Here is a 22,371-nt window from a genome sequence, read left to right on the forward strand (position 1 = left end):
TCACACCAGCACTTAACCTATATTGTAGAAGCTCCCTATTTATCCAGTCAAACGCCTTCTTGTAATCAATGAAACAAGCAAATGTTGATCTCTTTTCCTTCATTGTAGCACGTATTATTGAGGTGACTACATATACATGATCAATACATGCTCTAGCTTTTCTGAATCCATTTTGCTCATCCACCAGAACACCCGTTCTCTCAAGGTGGTCAACTAGTCTGCAGATTAAAATCCAAGAATACAATTTTATAGAACTAATAAGACTTATACCCTTGTAATTGAGTGGTATCCTAGTGGAATCAAATTATCAAAACAGAACTGAAATAACTCATATAATATACTGAACAGCTTTGGAGACTTATGCACTTTGTTTGAAATTTCGTCAGTTCCGGTAGCTTTTTTAAATTTGCATTTTTGTATTACAATTTCTACCTCCTCTACTGAAAAATTTTAATTCAAAAATCTATTACTATTATTTACATCATAACATTTCAGACTCCATTACCTCTTTTAAGATGATTGTTTCCTTCAAGAAAGCATCATCAAATGAATCATTGCACCTAGAGAACAGATCTGCAAAATCTTTCTCCCATTTATCTCGTAAAATTCCTAAATCAGAAGTACATTCCCCACTCTCTAGTTTCATTTCCATAGGAATTCCACGAGACTTTCAAGACCCTAATCTATTAATTTCATTCCAAGTCTGTTGGGGATTGTGGGTTTGAAGGTGATCAATGTGCAATGAAAGGCCTCTATTAAACTTGAGTTTCACTGTGCGTAACCTCTTGTCAAATTTGATTTGTGCTTCCTTGAGTTCCATCCTCAGTCTGACTTTCAGGTTTTTATTCTTACATCTTAGAAAGATTTGCTCTGCTGTTTTTAAATTGTCCCACAGCAACTGCAATTCCTGATTCCAGAAGGGTTTGGAAGATTTTCTAAATTCATTATTTCTATTAGGTTTCCCCTTTACACCTTTATTTAATTCTGTGTAGACATTTCCTAATAAAGCTGTATACAGTAAAATCTCATTTTAGAATGAATACATTTGCGTTTTTACTCACACATAATACACTCACTAAACACATGGTTTTGGTGAAATGAAGTAAATAATGTTTACTTAGCTTCATGGATAATACAGTTTATCATCTGATTAAGTTCAGTTAAATATACTTTATTGTCCCCAAAGGGAAATCTGTCTAGGTCTCTGTCCTGCAGTTACAAGAGAATCAACAAATAGAGATCTTACAAAACACACAGCATTTAATGTAACAATTCCAAATATACATACATAAACACCTTCTTATAGCAGTGATATATTGACATATTGCACAGCCCCTTGGCACATCCTAAGTTACCTGTTATTCAGAATATTAGTGGACAATAAATGAGTGTTTATATTGGTTCAGCCTAGTTTGAGGGACCCTGATTCTCTCCCAGAGGTAAAAAGGATTGAAGAAAGTGGGTCGGATCGGACGCTATCTTCTGTGCCTGTCCAACATCAGACTGCTCATAGAGTGTTTGGCAAGATGGGAATAGGAAAACAGGAGGATAACAATCTGGTTTTCCCGAAATGACAAGTTAAATTCTCAAGATCTTGAAGGGAACAGTTGAAATTGAGTTGTTACCTTGGAAAATCTAGCGTTGCTATCCTGTGATAACAAGATAGGCTAAATAAATCGAGACCTCAAGAAAGGAATGATGTGTACTTTCTTTTACCACGGAAACACAGTGTTGAATAAAATGTATTTATGCATGTCATCTGAGGGCTCCATTAGAAAACAACAATGTATGATGTTATACATAGAGTACAATCTAAGTCAAAGTCTATTTACATGGGGAGTCTGTAGTAATATTCTGATAATGATCTTTAAGTCTTTCAGTTCAGAAAACTACCAAAATGGCAACAAGTTCTTTCCTGGACTTCTCTAGTTTGGTTTTATTGTTGTTCATAGTCCATAATGTCAATAATTGACAGGGTGCTAACACTGATGAAACCTGGGAGACAAAAAAGACAATTCTGAGAAACATGATGTGAAGATGCTCAGTTAGTCAGTTGGTATAGGACCTATACCACTTCTGCTGCTCTCGCTAAATTTGCAATTTTTTTCTATGGGCTATGATAATTTCAGCCTCTGAATCTGAGAATGGTTAGAACTGAAATCATGTGTCTATTGATCAGACTACCAGTACATATATATTCATGTTAACTTATGAAACCACAGCACCCTGTAGTACATTTCAGGCAAAAATCATGAGTAAGAAGTCCATTTATTTTTAATTTATGCACAACAGTGCGATCATATGCTGATCAATATAAATATCTTGGCTTGACATTGGATGAACACATGAAGCAATGAGTGTTTTGACTCAGTCAGCTGGTCGAGCTCTGGGATCTGTACTGAGAAAAGTTAAACACTGTGGTAATCTGGGATTTTAGACTTATACACAACTCCATCATTCATGTGTGTGTCCAGTGTCTGATTATGCTTCTGGTGTCTGGGGGTTCCTGGAACATCTAATTTGCAATTCTGTACATCAGAGAGCTCTGAGGTCCTTCTTGGGAGTCCATAAATTAACGCCAGTCCTCACTGTGAATGGAGATATGGGATTGGAGCCTCCAAACATCAGACATAAATGTGAAATGCTTCAGCTTAAGTTAACTTGTGATATTCAGGAGATAAAGAATAATATGTTTGTTATGTACAAAGAGAAATGGTCTGTAGATATATGGTGCAAACCAAAACTGAGAACGTATTGTCTCATAAAGGATTGCTACAGTGTAGAAGCCCATGCTAAATTTAACTTATCCCTGAAAACTCACCTCTTCAACAACGCCTACAACCACTAACTGATCAACTCTTATTAACAGCATCCTAAGCTGAGCGGTTATGGCCTCAGAAAGTTAAAAACGTATTAAATAAAAGATTTACCTAAAAGAAGAATATATATACAAACATCTATTTTATATACTAATATCACTTTTAAAACAGATGTTTACAAAGTGCTTTGACTTCATGATAATGAAGTCTCTGCGGACAAATTCCTTCTGGTGCTCCATTGTCATTGAGAGACAGACTCCTGAGCTCCAGAGATCCAGTAGAGGGGAAGAAAGTGATTCTTCCCTCATATTCAGGATAAGTGTAGTTTTGAATATTTGAAGTGATTATAGTTTTGTCCCCAAACCTCCAGCTAGTTGATACAAATGGACTCTCTGGTGGATTCACTGTGGTAAACATCACTGTCCCTCCAACAGCTCCATTTAGAGGACCATCTGGCAACAAACCAACTCCACTAGTTAAACCTAGAAGACACAGAAACATTTCAGAAAATGACTTCAAGGGGATTGTGATAATAACAATTATTTCACAGCATCTGATAGAGATTCAAACTAAAAAAGGCCCTCTGTTCTTAATGAAGGAAATCATTTCTGCTTTTTGTAGAGGTTAAAGTCAAACTTGAATCAATGATTAACACAAGTCTGGTTTCAGGTCTTTTGTTGTAATGTAATGGAGTGCTTTTATTATTTGATGCTTTCTCTTTCAAAACTCAAACATTGACATGTCCATTAAGGAAAATACAAAAAGAACAGTTGGTCAAACACTTTCAGGTAGCCTGCGATATACAGTACATGTTTTTATACATTAGGTTAAAGTTTCTATTCATAATATCTACATTGACAGAAGATAATTATTTCCTTGAAAGTAAATTGCTCTCTGGTCGTGCATTTGATATACTGAATATTAATGTAGCCAATAAAAGTACAATTAAATCAGATTAGTTCAATGTTCTTAAGTCTTGTTTTTTAGCCAGGCTGTACTGAGTTTGAACTGTTTGCTAACTACTTTGAAGCAAGCAGATATTTTTCCAGCCATGGGATCTATATGATGTTATTGAAAGAAGATATTGATCATTTCCATTTCCTAAAACAAATGATAAATACCAGTTTATGTAACAAAATCTTTCTGTGTGTCCTTGAGTAAGCTGATGGAAAATCTTCATGTATGTGCTGTATCATGGTGATAGCTTACCTGAAAAGACTTCCAGGAGGATGCTGATCACAGCTTTTTCCATTTTATCCAACGTCCCGTCAAGTGTAACAGAGAAAAGAGTGATGTTTCACAGTTCTGACCAAGCCCTAAAGGGTGAGTGAGTATCAGAATGTGGATTTTGATTATGATGGTCGTATAAGGAAGTAATGTCTAATGTGATTTGTGTTAATATATCTGCATCAGTGTAGGAGTGAATTAATCATTTACCTAATTTGATGAAAAGCGACTTTGAAACAGCAATGCAGTGGGGAAAACACCCTTTGACAAAGAGAAGGTAGAGGAAATGGTCCTAAGGGGGTTTGGTGGCATTGGGTCTGGAGGACAGGTGGTGGGCCGAGAGTCTAATACAGGCTGAGACACTTTGTCCTCGGTCAGAGGGTTGAATGAGGTGAGTGAGGTAATTGTTAGTGCCAAAATATGAGGCAAACATGTCTGGTGTCAGCCGAGTGGAGGGTGAGAGGAGGGGAGTGGAGGAGTGATGATAGTGGGTATTAAAATTTCTCAAGTTCTTAAGATTGTGCCTAAGACTCAAAAATCAAAGAGATGACAGGGGTTGCAGTTTCAAGGATTTATTTCCCATCCAAAGCCGTGGTTTCTGTGGTATCAACAACACATTTTCCAAATTAACAATATAAACTAATCACGAAACTATGAACAAACAATTACCATCTTGATTAAATTAATAGTGAACTCAAACAGATTCAAGAAACAGAAGATAATAAACATCAACAACAAGTCTTGCTCAGGAACGCATGGCAGAGGTAGTGGATGGAGATCGTAGAGATCTACAGCTTTGAGTTGGGGCTGTAGGCACACCTGCAATAATCAATCCTGCAAGACATTGAGTGGATGTGACAACTCTGTCCACCAGAGGTCGCCATTTAGACTTCCATGGGGAGAATTCACATCGATGAGCAAAGAAAGACCTGTGAATCACTATGATTATGTTGTTTATGTTATCATAAAAACTATATTAATGAACATATCTGTGGTTAACTCTAGGTTATGTAATACTTTTACCATCTACAGCATTAGCTATCTCCACACCAGATGGTTCACCAGAAAGAACAGGTATGTGTCTCAACTAAAGCCCCTTTTTCAACCAGGAACTTTGGGGAGCAGGGTATGCAGCTCCTGCAGTATTGAACAAATCTGTTTGGTCAGGCTCAGCAGGGTTTTAGACCACCTGTAATGTTTAAAATACTGAATCTATAAGCCTGCAAGACTGCTTTTTCCCCACCTCTATCTGTTCTGTTACTATTATGAAAAAGTACAAAAACACTAAGCATGACTTAAAGAACAGAGGAATTAAACAAACGAATAAATAAAAAGAAAACAACAAAAGAAGAACAGTCAGAGGTATAATCTGGAATCAAAACCTACGCAGTTTTGATTATCTCTGAAGATTCTTGAGTTTTAATATATTTTTTCTTAGTTTATAAATTGATTCATGAAGATAAATTGTTTATCGAGAACTTCAGGCAGCGTTTGACATGCTGACTACTATAGGCCACAAGAACCTTTAAGTTCATTGAAGAGAAGCCCCTGGAACTAAAAGGGAGAAATAACACTTTCTTAAGTCACCCTTACTGTATAACCCTCCCCCAGGGTCCTACAAGCACCCACATCAAGCTGCACTCTAAAAGTATAAAGCTGACAAAATGTTTGAAAACACATGCTCTACTCACATACTGAGAGTCATGTCAGCGGCTGTGACTCAGCTGGTAGAGTCGTTGCCTCTCAACCGGAAGGTTAAGATGTTAAAAAAAGTTGCTTGTTTTAACATGCTTTTAATTTCGACGGCATTTGAAATGAGGGAAACTTCAATCTCCTTTCGAGAATTAATGAAGGTTGGAAATGAAATTAAATGTACTGCTTATTTGATTATATGAAAAAGAACCCTATGCTGAAAGTAATATGGTCATTTAATGTTCATGTTGTCAGTGTTTTGTTATCAGTATTTGTAGCCAATGCTTTCCTCTTGCATTGTGATTTTTAGTGAGTATATCACTATTTATATTATTTTTGTATTTTTTCTTAGAATAAGATCATAAAATGTGATCAAACAGTCAATGTCATGTCATATCAATGTAGAGGTTAACATATTGGAGCTGTAAAAATGTGTGCAGGAAGCTGCTTGCTTGCTGTAGCCAATTTTAGCACAGCACAGAGCACATGCCATGCTTGTTTAGGGTTCATGTTAGGGTAACAAACAGTACTACTCAGCTTCTCTCCTGAGTGTTAGACTGTGAAATAAAACAGTCCAATATCTTCTTCATTAATGGAATATTTATTTCTCATTCCTCCGTGGTCTTCAAAAATGTCATTTGTGCAAGATCACAACAATTGTCCATAAATTTCCATTGAAAGATTCCATCTGTGTTACCTCATAGCGTGGCAAAGCGGTCAAAAAAGACCTGACACCCCAGTGAAATTTCTTACCTATAAAGAGTATCACCTTAACCCAAAGGTGACACCAGCTGGAACAATTTGTGTCTTACACGTCATACTCCTGAACATGGCTTCTACATCCTTATATCTTTTTTTCTGTGGCACCACAAGCTTTTCCCCCTTTCGTGGGCTCATTCCATAAAATCCATACCTGACAAATACACTTTGACATCATAATTAAATACTAAGGTTATGTTACCAGATTGCATTCAGAAATGTTTGCCCTCCACATGGAATGATGGACTTGGTAAATTGACTTTCTCGTCTTCTGACAACTCAAACTACTCAAAGCACCACATGTCAAATTCACCCACTCACATCACATTCACACACTGATGGCAGAGGCTGCTAAGTAGTGTCCATCAGTATCAACTAATCCAGTTAATACACATTCAAACGCCTCTGATGCAGCAGCAGAAGCAATTTGGCATTCAGTGTCTTTGGTTTCAACATGTGACTGCAGGAGCTGAGGATTGAACCGACTCTGCCACTGAGCCACAGCTGCCTCCTATGATTGATACACCCTTTTTACACATATGTAAATGATTCATTTGATAATGTTAAAATCCTTTATTTTATCCAATCCAGACACAGGTATGATGCAACGTTTGTCAGTTTGTTGTTGTTTGAGTCCCAACAGGTGTGGTGCAGAATATTAATCAGTCTGAGATCGGGCTGCTGGTCTCCATTTGTATCAGTCTGACGACTATCGTCATTATTATGAATGGAAATGGGGATCAAAGAGCTGCTCGACTTCATCCGCTATGATTAACTTTAGCACTTCTGCTTATTATATTGTCATTATAGTTATTCTGTTAATATTAGACAGATCAGTCAGTTATCATACTTTATTACTGCTTATACCACACTTACTTTTACCATTTTTACTGGCTTTGTATTTATAAATCAGTTTTATTCATTATTGTTGCTGTTTGTGTTTGTTTGTCTTGTTCTAGCTCTCTTCCTGTAAGCCTAACACAGAGTCAGCAGATGACTGTTCAACATGAGTCTGCTCGAAGTTTCTGTCTGTATAAAAGGAAGCTTATCCTTGCCACTGTTACTTTGCTAAATGTTGTTTTGTGCTGTGCTCATGGTGGATAAATGTTGGGTCTTAAATACTATAAGAGTACGGTCTAGACCTGCTCTTTTTGTAAAGTGTATTGAGATCAAAAACATTATGAATTGGTGCTCTATAAAGAATGATTGATAAACCAGTAGAACTTGGCAGGAGGTCTGGAGTTATCAAAGCAGGACAGGCTATTGTATAAACCTTTAAACCTGTGTCATAGTATAATTACACCAGAAACAACATGCATAACCCACCACAAGAGGGCGCAGGTGTGTCAGCTTTAGTCGATGACCCTTCATGCAGACTGTCTTAAAACTCCACACAAAGGAACTTGATGATTGACTTGTGTGACTGGAGCTGTTGAAGGCTCACATGAATAAGCACAGTCAAAGTTTGATGGTTGACCTTCCGTTAGCTGCGTGAATCTCACAAAGAAATATCAATGGATACATTAGCTTTATTTATCGTCTCTGTGTCTTTTACAGGTAAGGTACACCTGTTTTACTTTCCCCGTTCATATTTCCGTTATATTTAAAGTTGTTGAAGATTTGCTGGAAATGATTTAGGTCAATGATTGAGGAGCTAATTGTATACTAAGTACCAAACGTGCTGCCTTTTAAGTATCTTTAACCATTAAGTTTTCTGAATAGAGAATAAATGTAATGTTAGTCCTGTACACGTGGTTGAGGAAATATGGACACCTTTATTTATTTGAAAAAAGAAAAATGTTACTCTTCTAAAGTCTGAATAATAATCAAACTTTGGTAGTTTAAATTGATTTTTTTTGTTTGTATTTTCTGTGCGCTCTGATTATTCAATGACACTTTTGTACATTTTTAGACATGATTTCCTAAAGCATCGAAGATAATACGTGATCTTCTTCAAATGTTCACCATTGACAAAGAATGCAGTTGGCTTCTTTCATTAAAAATACATCAACTGCAATGACAAGAACTACAAGGATTTGAAGAAGAGTGAAGTTGTGCGTGAGTTTTCCCTGTGTTTCACATTATTAGAGATCTCCTCAGATGTGTTTCTGTGTCTTCCAGGTTTAACTAGTGGAGTTGGTTTGTTGCCAGATGGTCCTCTGAATGGAGCTGTTGGAGGGACAGTGATGTTTACCACAGTGAATCCACCAGAGAGTCCATTTGTAGCAACCTGGAAGTTTGGGGACAAAACTATAATCGTTTCAAATATTCAAAACACCACTTATCCTGGATATGAGGGAAGAATCACCTTCTTCCCCTCTACTGGATCTCTGGAGCTCAGGAGTCTGTCTCTCAATGACAGTGGAGAATACACAGTCAGGATTATAACTGTGAATGAGTTTGAAGGCAGAACCACACTGAGAGTTTATGGTAAGACAATGTTTCACTTGATACATCTGTTAGAGTGCTGAATAGAGATTATGCACAGCAGTAGAGCAATAAATAAACATGTTAAGCTGTTAAGAGGTTTAATGGAAGATCTGTAAAGTAGGTTCAACACATACCATCTCAAACAAAATCAGAATATGTTATTAATGATTCTCTACATGTTTGTACCTAATACTAGAACAAAACTAGTGGAAACATTTACATTTAAAGACCTGTGTGGTGTCCACATGATGATGTAATAGCATCACCTTCAGTGGTAAAATGAAGATTTGAGACTCTTTTGATCAAATCCTGATGAAATATGTTGGCTTTCTATGTTTGCTGGTTTCCTTATGCTTTAGTTTGTTTTTCTGGTTGGATTATCAAGCATCAAGTATACAAGTATAACTGCTGCACATTTAGTCATGAATGTTCAATATTATGCTTTTGGTCCCCTATCAAAAAAAAAGATTTGAATTACAATAACAAACTGTCATAAATATATAACTTTTATATAACATAACTGGCAGCGCAGCGAAAATAACTTGTGCACAAATGAAGTCGCATTTAATCCTGATCAACATGTGAATGCACTTCATGTGCTGAAACGGGAACTCTTAATTATGATCTATTTCACCCACCAAGTATAAATCCTTTCACAAATCTTTCTTTTTTTTGTTTGGAGTTTCGATAATAGTTTTCCAATTGTGTCTGTTTGTTAGGCTAACATTACCAAACAGTCTGCCAGTGCTGATAGTGAATAGGAGGAAGCTCCAACACTGGTTAATCATTGCACCAAGAACCAGTCATCAGATATGATAAGGTGTAACCATTAAACATGCAGAGTGAGTCTGACAGCTGAGCTCATCCCTTCTGGTTTGTGCTCAGTGTATCCATCACACATTTTTATTATTTACATTCATACTAATACTCATTACATCAGTAATATCATTTAGAAATGAATAGTAAGTGGTTATAGCATTATAACCATACAGAAAAAGTTACCATGGTTAAAAGATTTCATTAAGACTTGAGGTGAAACCTTTTAAACAATGACATTCAATTAGATGGAAAACACATTTCATGGACAAGCTCAAAGTCCTTGTTGTTGTTGAATATTTAAATTGATTGTTAATCTATAGCTGAACCTCTTTTTTTCTCTGTCATTTAAAAGGTTTTTGTGAACTTTTGTCCAACAGAGAGAATATCAGATCCTTCTATCACATCGTCACCAAAGGAGCCAATAGAGGGGAACTCTGTCAACTTAACCTGTGACGCTGCTGGCTCCGTGTTTACCAGAAAGTGGATGAAGGATGGATCTGATCTAACTCAAACTGACATTATACTTTACGATAACAACAGAGTTCTGTCTTTTCAACGTCTAAATAAAACAGACAGAGGAGAATATTCCTGTAATATCAGCAACCCCATCAACTCCATGGAAGCTAAACACGTCTTGGTTGTGAACTGTAGGTGACAAACTACTGTACTCATTAAATGTTCAAAATAATGAGCGTCATAATACAAATCTGCACAAACACAACTTATTTTTACCTGTTACACATTTAATTAATTTTTTTAACTATAACTGTTTTTCAGACGGACCAGAAAACACTCAAATCAAAGGCCAGCATCACATATCTTTGGGAGACACCTTCACATTAACCTGTGAGGCCGAGTCTGAACCACCTGCAAACTTCACCTGGTTACTGAATGGGACAGAGATACTCAATTCTCCTGAGTACACTAAAAAGAACGCTGAAGCGTCCGACAGTGGAAACTACACCTGTCAAGCAAAGAATAACATAACTGGAAGATCATCTTCTTCAGTGCATGGAGTGACTGTAATAGGTAACAAGACAGTGTTTATTGTAGATTCTGTTGGTGTGACATGTCTTTGAGATCAATTTGACTAATTAAATATGTCTGATCTATTTTCAGTTCATGAGACTTTAAAGATTGATTGTTTGTGGGCTTTTGGCCTTTATTATAGGACAATGGATAGAGTAGGAAATGAGTGAGGAAGACATGAGGAAAAGCAGCCACAGGTCAGATTTAAACAGGAACTGCCTGCTTGGAGGACTATAGACTCTGTATATGGAGCTCATGCACTAGGCTATCAGCGCCCCGATATATTACTGAAGGATTCTCTGAAAATAGTCAAATTTAGAAATGCACTTCTACAGATTGAAATTGTGAGACTTACAGTTACTGAAATTGTAAGTTTCACAATGTTGCTGTTAAATATTTAAATTGATTGTTAATCTATAGCTGAACCTGTGTTTTTGTTCTTCATACATTTAAAAAGTTTCTGTGATCTTTTGTCCAACAGAGAGAATATCAAATCCTTCTATCACATCGTCACCAAAGGAGCCAATAGAGGGGAACTCTGTCAACTTAACCTGTGACGCTGCTGGCTCCGTGTTTACCAGAAAGTGGATGAAGGATGGATCTGATCTAACTCAAACTGACATTATACTTTACGATAACAACAGAGTTCTGTCTTTTCAACGTCTAAAAAAAACAGACAGAGGAGAATATTCCTGTAATATCAGCAACCCCATCAACTCCATGGAAGCTAAACACGTCTTGGTTGTGAACTGTAGGTAACAAACTACTGTACTCATTAACTGTTCAAAATAATGAGCATCATAATACAAATCTGCCATTAAAACACAACTTATTTTTACCTGTTACACATTGATTAAGATTTTTTTACGTCAATAAACTATAACTGTTTTTCAGATGGACCAGAACACGCTCAAATCAAAGGCCAGCATCACATATCTTTGGGAGACACCTTCACATTAACCTGTGAGGCCGAGTCTGAACCACCTGCACACTTCACCTGGTTACTGAATGGGACAGAGATACTCAATTCTCCTGAGTACACTAAAAAGAACGCTGAAGCGTCCGACAGTGGAAACTACACCTGTCAAGCAAAGAATATCATAACTGGAAGATCATCTTCTTCAGTGCATGGAGTGACTGTAATAGGTAACAAGACGGTGTTTATTGTAGATTCTGTTGGTGTGACATGTCTTTGAGATCAATTTGACCGATTAAATGTGTCTGATCTATTTTCAGTTCATGAGCTTTTGGCCTTTATTATAGGACAATGGATAGAGTAGGAAATGAGTGAGGAAGACATGAGGAAAAGCAGCCACAGGTCAGATTTAAACAGGAACTGCCTGTTTAGAGGACTATAGACTCTGTATATGGAGCTCATGCACTAGGCTATCAGCGCCCCGATATATTACTGAAGGATTCTCTGAAAATAGTCAAATTTAGAAATGCACTTCTACAGATTAAAATTGTGAGTCTTAAAGTTCTTTAAATAGTATTCAAATTAATGATAAGAGGTCGAGAGATTTTGTGGTTTTTATTCCAAGCATTCATTTACCTTGTTAAAACTGAATCTGGTTCATTACCCATAGTGCATCAATAATCTGTCGGTAGAAATCAGGGGAAGTCAATGAATGCTTTGTATCGGCTGTTAGTATGGCACAGTTCCTGTTTACAGAATATGTTCTTGTCCTCCTCTTTTCTTAGTATCCTCTCCAGTATCATCAAGCTGTAGTGGTGGTTGTATCGCTGGAATAGTAATTGCATGTTTGGTGATCCCTGGAGCAGCTGCTGCTGCAGGATACTTTATCTACAAAAAGAAGTAAGTTAAAAGGTCTTTGAAATGTAACTGGGAAAGCTTGTTCTTTCATCCCAGTGTGTTTGAATGTAATAGTTCATTATTACTAGTTGTTAGAAAACTGTTGAAGTTTATACCAGCCAGCCTACCAGAGAGTTAGGAAGACTTATCCGCTTATGAAGCAGCACAAAGGGCAGAAGTTTAAAAACACAGTGACGGGTTTGTGTAGTTAAAGGGCCTTGCTCGAACACTAAATTGAAATCGACTGGAGGAGAGTTAAATTTTATGACAAGTGTGCAGCTCAGAAGATGTAAAAATGGAGGTGGTGTAAAGACAAAGATTGCTGCAAAACAGAAGGGAGAGTCGGGATCTGAAAAGACACGAGTGAGTTCAGAGGAAAAAGCAGACAGAAAATGTTAAACTAGATTCAGGTTGACACAATGACAGGACAAACGTGTTCACTGAACATACCAACGGTTGATTTTCAACAAAGAGTCACTCATCTATGTTCTACTTGTGTTGGTCTAAGGAATACATATTCTCGATATAGTGTTCTCAGGGGAGCTCCACTAAGACAATGTACAACTTCATGGTTACATTTTGTTGTCTGGTGTTAATTTTAAACTGTCACACATTAGATGGCTCACCATGAACTTATCAGTGTACTGAAAACTCTCTACAGCACTGAGAACCATCATGTTTCAAACAGATGAAAGTCAAAAAGAAGACAAAAGAATCCTTATGATTGTGAGAAAATGAAGTTTACAGTGCTCTGAGAACAATCAATGATATGAGTTAGAAAAATAAAAAAAATGAATTGGCCTTGTTTAAAAAAAAACAATATCCTTTGGGCCTTTATCAGATAGGAGAGCTGAAGAGAGACAGGAAATGTTGGCAATAGAGGGTCGGATTCGAACCCAGGGCCAGTTGGACTACTATACTGCACTGAGGACTATTGCCTCTGTACATGGGGCGCGCGTCATAACTCTTAGGCTATCGGCGTCCCCTACCTTGATTTTTCTTTTCCATTTATATTTCAGCTTTATGACAAAAACTTTTTTTAATTTAGTTTTAATTTTATTCAAAATACGTTTAGTTTAGTAGCTTACATTAAATGTTTTAATATAAAGTTTATATGAAATGGTGTCACTTATATTCTAATTATATTTATGTTGCAAAATGTAGATGCCGTCTGTCTCTTAAGATAAACAATATTGACTCATTGTTTCTCTCAACAGAAAAAACAGAAAAAGTAAGAAAACTTTATCCAACCAGACAGTGGGTAAGTGTCCAATGTGTGTTTTTGTTTTTGTTTTGTTTTCTGTATTCAAACAGTATTTTACACGTTCCTTGTTGATCTCAGCTCAGCATTGTTTCTTTCTCATTCTTTAAAGGAGGTGGAGGTCAGGACAACACAGCCTACTCAGGAAATACGGTAAAAGGAAATAATCAGAGTGTTTACATGACGTTAAGAAACCAGCTGACTCAGAGAAATCAGAATATGTTGGAAAACAGGAGTAGTCCTATTAAAATGTGATCCCATACTGCTGAATCAGACATAAAACTGTGCTTACACATATATTTGAATCCAAGTATATGTGAATCCAAAGGCTTAAATGAAAGTAAAACACAATGTAGGAACAGATCATGAATAAACCAGGGTATATTCATGATCCATACTTTCACAGTTTGCTCTTGTGTGTTAGTTCTCAGTCTGTGGTGTGGTTCCTTTAAGTTGACTCAAAGAGGGCTCAGACTCCTCTCAGATCTATAAATATCACAGTGGTCAACATCAGACTTTGAACCAGGAACCATTTCTTCAGGAGACACAATAAAGTGTCGATTGTATGTGTGTCTAAGGCCTCATACAACTCTTGAATACACCTTCCTTGTTTGTTGTTGTTGTGTATTTTTCTGCAAAATTAATCAGATATGTTTTGTTGTTTACATTTGTCTTTAGTGTATTGTAACTGTTTATGCATCTTAGGAAGAACAATATCAAACGAAAAATGAATAGATAAAACAATTTCCTCAACATGGTCCACCTCTTTTTTTCCCCTCCAGGAGCTGAACTATGTAGATATCGCAGTTTTCCACAAAAAAGACGGCGGGGCCGTTCAGTTGGGGTCACAAAATGAGACATCAGAATACGCTCAGGTCAGGGGGAACAACAACCCTCCTTCAACGTCCTCCCCTCCTACCTATGAAAACCACATTCAGAGAACCAAGAGGCCGGCTCCTCAGCCTGCTGCTAATGTAGCTGAGCTTTACGCTCAGGTTCGCAAGAGCTGATCACATCAGATATAATATATCATCACATTAGAGCCTGTGGTCAGAGAAACCTGCTGCACTCCTTTCTCAGGTCTTTTATGGACGACTTATTTGGACTTTGGAGTTTACAATGAAAGCACTTTAGTTAATGATCAAACAGTTGATGACGGGTGTTGAGATCACATGGCGTCATGTTGCCATATAAACTGGCACACACTGCTTTTGATAACTTCCCTCTGCCTTTGTTTGGTTGCACATTTCAGGCTGTAAATATTCTTTGTTTGTGATTCGGTTTGTTTGCTTGAGATAAATGTTTGACACAGGTGTGGTGTCATATTTGATCCTGTTTGATTTCAGTTTGCAGCTTGTTTCATATTGATACTTTTATAAATGTACATTTAAAACATGTTAAATCATTTTTTTATAAAGAAATATTTGTTTTTCAGTTCATTTACAGGATAAGGATCCTACTTGACACCAGTGGAGCTTGTAAACTACACTGAGCTTTTTAACTGAAATGAATATGCAATCTGTCGTTTCTGAAGGAATGGATGGACGATTGAACGACTTTCACATCTTTGTTATTTAATTCCATTACGATGAAGTTAAAGTTTAGTATCTCGCAAAGGGGAAGCGAATGTAAACCCAATAATCCAAAATACTAACATGTTAAAAAAAGAGGAAGTCTCTGCAGTTTAAGTTGAAACACAAAAGAGGCAATAGTAAATTAGACCTGAAGAGGTGTCCAGTGGTTATAAAATGGGTATAAACAGGTGCAATAAATGTGTTTTAAAGTCCATCAAAAAGGGAATACGGAAACTGGCTTTCAAAAAAATATCTAAATCTTTTCCCGCATATGACAATCAGAGTAATTAGAATGCAATAATGGTAAATGTCAGTAATAGCTTAGGTGTGATGATAGGGTGAAAATGTGATAATGTCTTTGTCAGCATATTTTTCTAAAAAAGTCTGGAGCAAACAGGGAAGTCAAGTCAATAAGAGTTGAAGAATGGATCTGATGAGTTGAAGAAGAAAAGAGGAACAAAATAACATGACTATAAACACCTCATTGTGTGACTAGACATCTGTAACAGCCTAACCTTTGTTAAGACATGTGTTCATTTAACTGTATTAAGTGCTGTATTTATATTCAAAGGAAGGAATGCAATGCTTGCGCTGACTATTTTTAGAGGATTCATATCATGAATATCGCGTAATAAGGAAGTGCACTTTGAGATAGTCAAAGATTGAGCAATAAATCAGGGTTGATAGCTCAGATTTCTCTTTTTGAACACATTAAGTAACTTTTTACAACCAAGAAATGAATATATATTCACTAATGGGATCATTTGTATTGTTTAAAAAACCATGATTTCATTTATTACTTTAAACATAATAACAGATTTTCATTTGCCAAAAAAAGAGACAGAAACGAAACAGAGCAGTACTTAGTAGTTAAAAATAATTCTGAAAAGGCTTCAACATTAGCACGGCCATGAGGTTGATTTCTGTGACAAAGTGAATTAGCTTAGGTGACAGTTAGCAGTAACCACCTGTATTAAAAGTATTTTAATAAAGTTGAGCATTTTGTTTATTAATAATGATAATAATAATAATAATAATAATCTTTATTTCTAGAGCACTTTTCAAAAACAAGTTACAAAGTGCTTTACAAGGACAGCTAATACAAAAACAGGCAGGTCATAGAATAATAAACAAGGCAAGATTAAGGAATAAAAATCAATTTAAAATATGAAATCCCTTTTAAAATAACTGTAAAATACATACAATTATTTTAAAGGAATTCTAAAAAGTGAAAACAGTAATGATTTAAAATCAACAAAAATCAGGAAAGGCTCGCCGGAAAAAGTGTGTCTTAAGAAGGGACTTAAAAGAGATGACTAATTCTGCCGACCTCCTCCTCGGGCAGGTCGTTCCAGAGTCTTGGAGCCCTCACAGAAAATGTTCTATCCCCTTTTGTTTTTAATTTTGCATTTGGAACCACCGGGAGACCTCTGCCCGAGGATCTCAATGTGTGCTTGGGTTTGTAAGGTAGTAAAAGGTCTGATAAATAGCTGGGGGAAAGGCCATGGACAGCTTTAAAAGTAATCAGTAAAATCTTAAAATCAATTCTAAAACACACAGGGAGCCAGTGTAGAGATGCTCAAACAGGAGTGATGTGGTCATGCTTTCTTGTTCTAGTTAAAAGCCTGGAAGCTGAGTTCTGTACCAACTGCAGTTGATCGATAGATTTTTTGTTCAGGCAAGTAAAAAGGCTTTTACAAAAGTCAAGACGTGATGAGATAAAAGCATGTAAAATCATCTCTGTGTCTTTAACAGTTAAAATCGATCGAATTTTAGAAATATTTCTGAGCTGATAAAAACAGGACAGTACAAGCTTTGTTGTGTGCTGCTCAAAATTTAAGTTGCTGTCAAACCAGACACCCAGATTTTTTGCAGCAGGTTTGATGTGGTCTACTAGGGTACCAGCAGTTGGCAGTATTTGCTCTGCTGTGGTCCAATTAAAATGATCTCAGTCTTGCTGGAATTTAATTGAAAAAAAAACAACACTGTTTAACATTGAAAGAGGTGGTGATGGTTAAAAAGGCTGATGCTTGAATACTATTTAGGTCATCAACATGGATTTTAAAATCACCGCATAAAACAATTCTGTCATTGTTTAAAACTAAGGTGGATAGAAATTCAGGGAGTTCTGCTAAAAACCTGCCTGTTGGTTTTGGAGGACAATAGATAATAACAAATAGAATTGGGTGAGGACCACACAGTTAAAGGTGAGAACTTTCAAAGAAAAGAGTTCAATACAAATTATTTGCTGGCATTTAAAACTCTTTCTATACACACATGCTATACCACCACCACCACCACTGACCCTGGGTTGGTTGAAACAGTCATAGTGTTCGGGGCACAATTCAGTAGGCGTTTAAAGGCCTAATGGGAATGGACTGACTTTTGGAGCCAGCCTCTAGTGGCAGTGTTTATGTTCACTGTTTTTAGCTGGAAGTCCTGCCCTGCTGTGCTGTCCTTCTTGTGCACATGCCTGTAAAACACAACTACAGTATGTAGGCTATCACTTAGCTTTTGCTGTGAAATATATTCAAAATATATCCCTCGAAAAACCCCTCTTCTAATCACCTGGTGAATATGATACTTAGTGTAATAGGTCATGACCCAATGTGTGCTGGAGACATCAGCAGTCTTATCATTAGAAATACTAGCTGTTTATAAGAAGACAGGTTATGGTAACACTTTAAATATCTAATTTTGACGGGTCTCTAGTGTCTTTCTTGGTTTTATGTGTGTATGTAAAGAGCATCAGTTAAAGGTGGAGAGTCGTTTGTCTTCAGCCCCGTACATCACAAACTTTTTCAGATGTATGCCCATCTCCTTCTCTGCTTGTGAGATTGTTTAAAATGAACACAGGGATCTACTTAGAAGACTAACTACAAGAATGACAAAGTACTTACAGAACATTTTGCTGAATGCAGTCGAATACACAAACTCTACTCTACCCTCTTAAAAACATCATGAGATAATGATGATGTCTCTCAACCTGAGTTAATGAGTCTGAGTGTGGTGACAGGTTTCCCCTCCACCATAAGTTAATTATTTGTGAAGCTCAAACTTCCTGTGAGAACTTTACACAAGAGATGTCACCTGCTGCATGAAAGGACTGGTGCTTATTTAGAAATTTTACTTTTTCACACCATTGTGAAAAAATCCAATATTTATTGGACCGTAGAATTGACGATGTAAAAATGTAACGATTAAACTAAGGTATATTTGTTATTAGATTTTATTGTGTATGGTAATATTGAGGTATTTTTGATAGACTGAATAAATGGTTGACCTGGTAATCTATGCCTTCAAGTATGAATTGAAGGGTACATGTTATTGTATATGCTATAAATTGTTCCATGTATACAACCTTGTATCGTTCATAAAATCCAGTTAAATATAAAAATTCATTGGAATGCGGCGCTGGTGGGGCAGTGGTTAGTGCACGCGCCCTGTTGTACGGCTGCTGGGGAATTTGTTCATCTGACTACTTATTAATCCCAGGTTTTAGGTCTAAATACTTCAATCAAGTTTCTATACTAGTTGTTGTGTTGTTCACATTGTTCCATGTTTTGTTCAACATGTATTGTTTTCAGATTGTAAAGAGGAACCAACTCTCTTGTGGTGCATAAGTTTGTTCAGTAACCTCGGCTTTGTCTTTACCAGTCATGTGATTAATGTTTAACTGGTTTGACAAAATAAATCATGCAGTGAATGTTGCTCTCCGGTGGACGTACGCGATGAATACTTGGTCAGAGAAATTAATAATTTCTTTATTTTAAAAAAAATATTACACAAGTGACATTTTCGGAGAAATTGATCCGGAGGTTGCACCTTGATCGGAGAAATTGCTGACTTTCATGTCATTTCTTGACACCGTCCTCACACAGCACCTCGGTGCATATGTCGTTGAGATCATCCTCTGATGCGGTGCTGTTGTTTTTCTTTAATATCACCATCAGGAGTGCATTGATGCAGCTCGTGATGGGTATCACAGCGAGCCTTTGCTCGTGAAAGTGAACAATCACAGTCACCCCGTGTGGCTCCTCATGAACGAGCTCGACAAACCGACCCATGAAATTCATGAGAGACATTGTCATCTGCTGCAGTGAGTCCATAATTCTGTCGACAATTTCGGCAAACTTTTTTGTAGTTTGAAGAGTGAGTTCGGGGAGAACAGGACCAGACTGAGTTCAGCAGGAACGGGAAAGACATTTATAAGACCGAGCCGAAAAATGAATGCGGTGGAAATCCACCGGTGGTTGTCCGTAGATGTGGTCTACTAGGGTACCAGCAGTTGGCAGTATTTGCTCTGCTGTGGTCCAATTAAAATGATCTCAGTCTTGCTGGAATTTAATTGCAAAAAAAACACTGTTTAACATTGAAAGAGGTGGTGATGGTTAAAAAGGCTGATGCTTGAATACTATTTAGGTCATCAACATGGATTTTAAAATCACCGCATAAAACAATTCTGTCATTGTTTAAAACTAAGGTGGATAGAAATTCAGGGAGTTCTGCTAAAAACCTGCCTGTTGGTTTTGGAGGACAATAGATAATAACAAATAGAATTGGGTGAGGACCACACAGTTAAAGGTGAGAACTTTAAAAGAAAAGAGTTCAATACAAATGATTTTCTGGCATTTAAAACTCTTTCTATACACACATGCTATACCACCACCACGACCACTGGATCCACCGGTGGATTTCCACCGGTGGTCGGCTGGAAATCGGCTGGAAATCCACCGGTGGATCCGCCGGCTGGAAATCCACCGGTGGATACTAGTTGTTGTGTTGTTCACATTGTTCCATGTTTTGTTCAACATGTATCGTTTTCAGATTGTAAAGAGGTTTTCAGAGAACTCTCTTGTGGTGCATAAGTTTGTTCAGTAACCTCAGCTTTGTCTTTACCAGTCATGTGATTAATGTTTAACTGGTTTGACAAAATAAATCATGCAGTGAATGTTGCTCTCCGGTGGACGTACGCGATGAATACTTGGTCAGAGAAATTAATAATTTCTTTATTTAAAAAAAAAATATTACACAAGTGACATTTTCGGAGAAATTGATCCGGAGGTTGCACCTTGATCGGAGAAATTGCTGACTTTCATGTTGAGGATTTCTTGACACCGTCCTCACACAGCACCTCGGTGCATATGTCGTTGAGATCACCCTTTGATGCGGTGCTGTTGTTTTTCTTTAATATCACCATCAGGAGTGCATTGATGCAGCTCATGATGGGTATCACAGCGAGCCTTTGCTCGTGAAAGTGAACAATCACAGTCACCCCGTGTGGCTCCTCATGAACGAGCTCGACAAACCGACCCATGAAATTCATGAGAGACATTGTCATCTGCTGCAGTGAGTCCATAATTCTGTCGACAATTTCGGCAAACTTTTTTGTAGTTTGAAGAGTGAGTTCGGGGAGAACAGGACCAGACTGAGTTCAGCAGGAACGGGAAAGACATTTATAAGACCGAGCCGAAAAATGAATGCGGTAAAAATCCACCGGTGGATCCACCGGTGGTCGGCTGGAAATCGGCTGGAAATCGGCTGGAAATCCACCGGTGGATCCGCCGGCTGGAAATCCACCGGTGGATACTAGTTGTTGTGTTGTTCACATTGTTCCATGTTTTGTTCAACATGTATCGTTTTCAGATTGTAAAGAGGTTTTCAGAGAACTCTCTTGTGGTGCATAAGTTTGTTCAGTAACCTCAGCTTTGTCTTTACCAGTCATGTGATTAATGTTTAACTGGTTTGACAAAATAAATCATGCAGTGAATGTTGCTCTCCGGTGGACGTACGCGATGAATACTTGGTCAGAGAAATTAATTATTTCTTTATTTAAAAAAAAATATTACACAAGTGACATTTTCGGAGAAATTGATCCGGAGGTTGCACCTTGATCGGAGAAATTGCTGACTTTCATGTTGAGGATTTCTTGACACCGTCCTCACACAGCACCTCGGTGCATATGTCGTTGAGATCACCCTTTGATGCGGTGCTGTTGTTTTTCTTTAATATCACCATCAGGAGTGCATTGATGCAGCTCGTGATGGGTATCACAGCGAGCCTTTGCTCGTGAAAGTGAACAATCACAGTCACCCCGTGTGGCTCCTCATGAACGAGCTCGACAAACCGACCCATGAAATTCATGAGAGACATTGTCATCTGCTGCAGTGAGTCCATAATTCTGTCGACAATTTCGGCAAACTTTTTTGTAGTTTGAAGAGTGAGTTCGGGGAGAGCAGGACCAGACTGAGTTCAGCAGGAACGGGAAAGACATTTATAAGACCGAGTGTCGTCATCGTCTTATAAATCCACCGGCGGAAATCCGGTGGATCCACCGGTGGAAATGCACCGGTGGATTTTCTGTCCACCTGGATTTCCAGCCTGGACCCAACAACTGGAAATGTTTTCCTGATGATCCGCCGCCAGCACCGAGGGGCCACGCGGCCTCGGGTGCGGGGATCTCAAGACTTGTGTAAATCAGTGTAGTGATACAACAGAAAACTCAAAGTACTTGGTCTTTTTCGATTGTCTGATTTTTTTTGAAATTTTCAAAATCCAAAACAAAAAGAGATCACAAGTGACATTTGCATATTTTTTCAGACATTGTGCTTTTGTCAATGTTCCAATTTTCTCTTGTACATAAAGACAGTCTGATCCTACTGTAGCCTGTTGGTGTTTTTTTAGTCATATTTACATGTATGGTTATTTCCATCAAAAACAGGGAACCTTCAACCTTCATCAGCGTGTTGATAGCTGGGTTATTTTGAGGTCAATAGGGAAGCATACATTTAGCTGAAGTTATCAATGACTGTCACTGTCTGTCATTGATTTTTTTTTGATAAAGTGACCTCCAAAGTAAAGTCGAACTTTATTTATATAACAAATTGCGTAAAGGGCAAGACAATGTTCTCCATATTTAGTGGAAAAAAAACACATCGCAACCCTATT

At 37.5% G+C, this 22,371-nt stretch overlaps 1 protein-coding gene and 1 long non-coding RNA gene across 14 annotated transcripts in view; one reads left to right on the forward strand and one right to left on the reverse strand.

Moving 5' to 3' along the window:
- The window catches only part of LOC109988992 (carcinoembryonic antigen-related cell adhesion molecule 5), a 53,454-nt gene extending 37,271 nt beyond the window's left edge, over positions 1–16,183 (forward strand). For 3 of the 13 annotated variants that reach the window (XM_065957899.1, XM_065957909.1, XM_065957910.1), the window contains 8 exons: positions 10,124–10,393; positions 10,524–10,775; positions 11,257–11,526; positions 11,670–11,921; positions 12,477–12,591; positions 13,806–13,849; positions 13,962–14,002; positions 14,632–16,183. In XM_065957899.1, the coding sequence (XP_065813971.1) occupies positions 10,124–10,393; positions 10,524–10,775; positions 11,257–11,526; positions 11,670–11,921; positions 12,477–12,591; positions 13,806–13,849; positions 13,962–14,002; positions 14,632–14,859 (1,472 nt within the window). In that variant the 3' untranslated portion in view covers positions 14,860–16,183. Of the gene's footprint in view, positions 1–7,896; positions 8,055–8,618; positions 8,928–10,123; positions 10,394–10,523; positions 10,776–11,256; positions 11,527–11,669; positions 11,922–12,476; positions 12,592–13,805; positions 13,850–13,935; positions 14,003–14,631 lie in introns of those variants that run through there. The other 10 variants (XM_065957912.1, XM_065957905.1, XM_065957906.1 and 7 more) reach the window with 10 other exon arrangements.
- On the reverse strand, positions 2,250–4,478 carry LOC136179812 (uncharacterized). The gene is made up of 2 exons (XR_010666764.1): positions 4,029–4,478; positions 2,250–3,301 (listed from the first exon to the last, which is right to left on the reverse strand). It is a non-coding gene; the product is annotated as an uncharacterized lncRNA (long non-coding RNA).
- Positions 16,184–22,371: the final 6,188 nt, after the last annotated feature.

This window comes from Labrus bergylta, chromosome 8, assembly GCF_963930695.1.
Source record: "Labrus bergylta chromosome 8, fLabBer1.1, whole genome shotgun sequence".
NCBI lineage: Eukaryota > Metazoa > Chordata > Actinopteri > Labriformes > Labridae > Labrus > Labrus bergylta.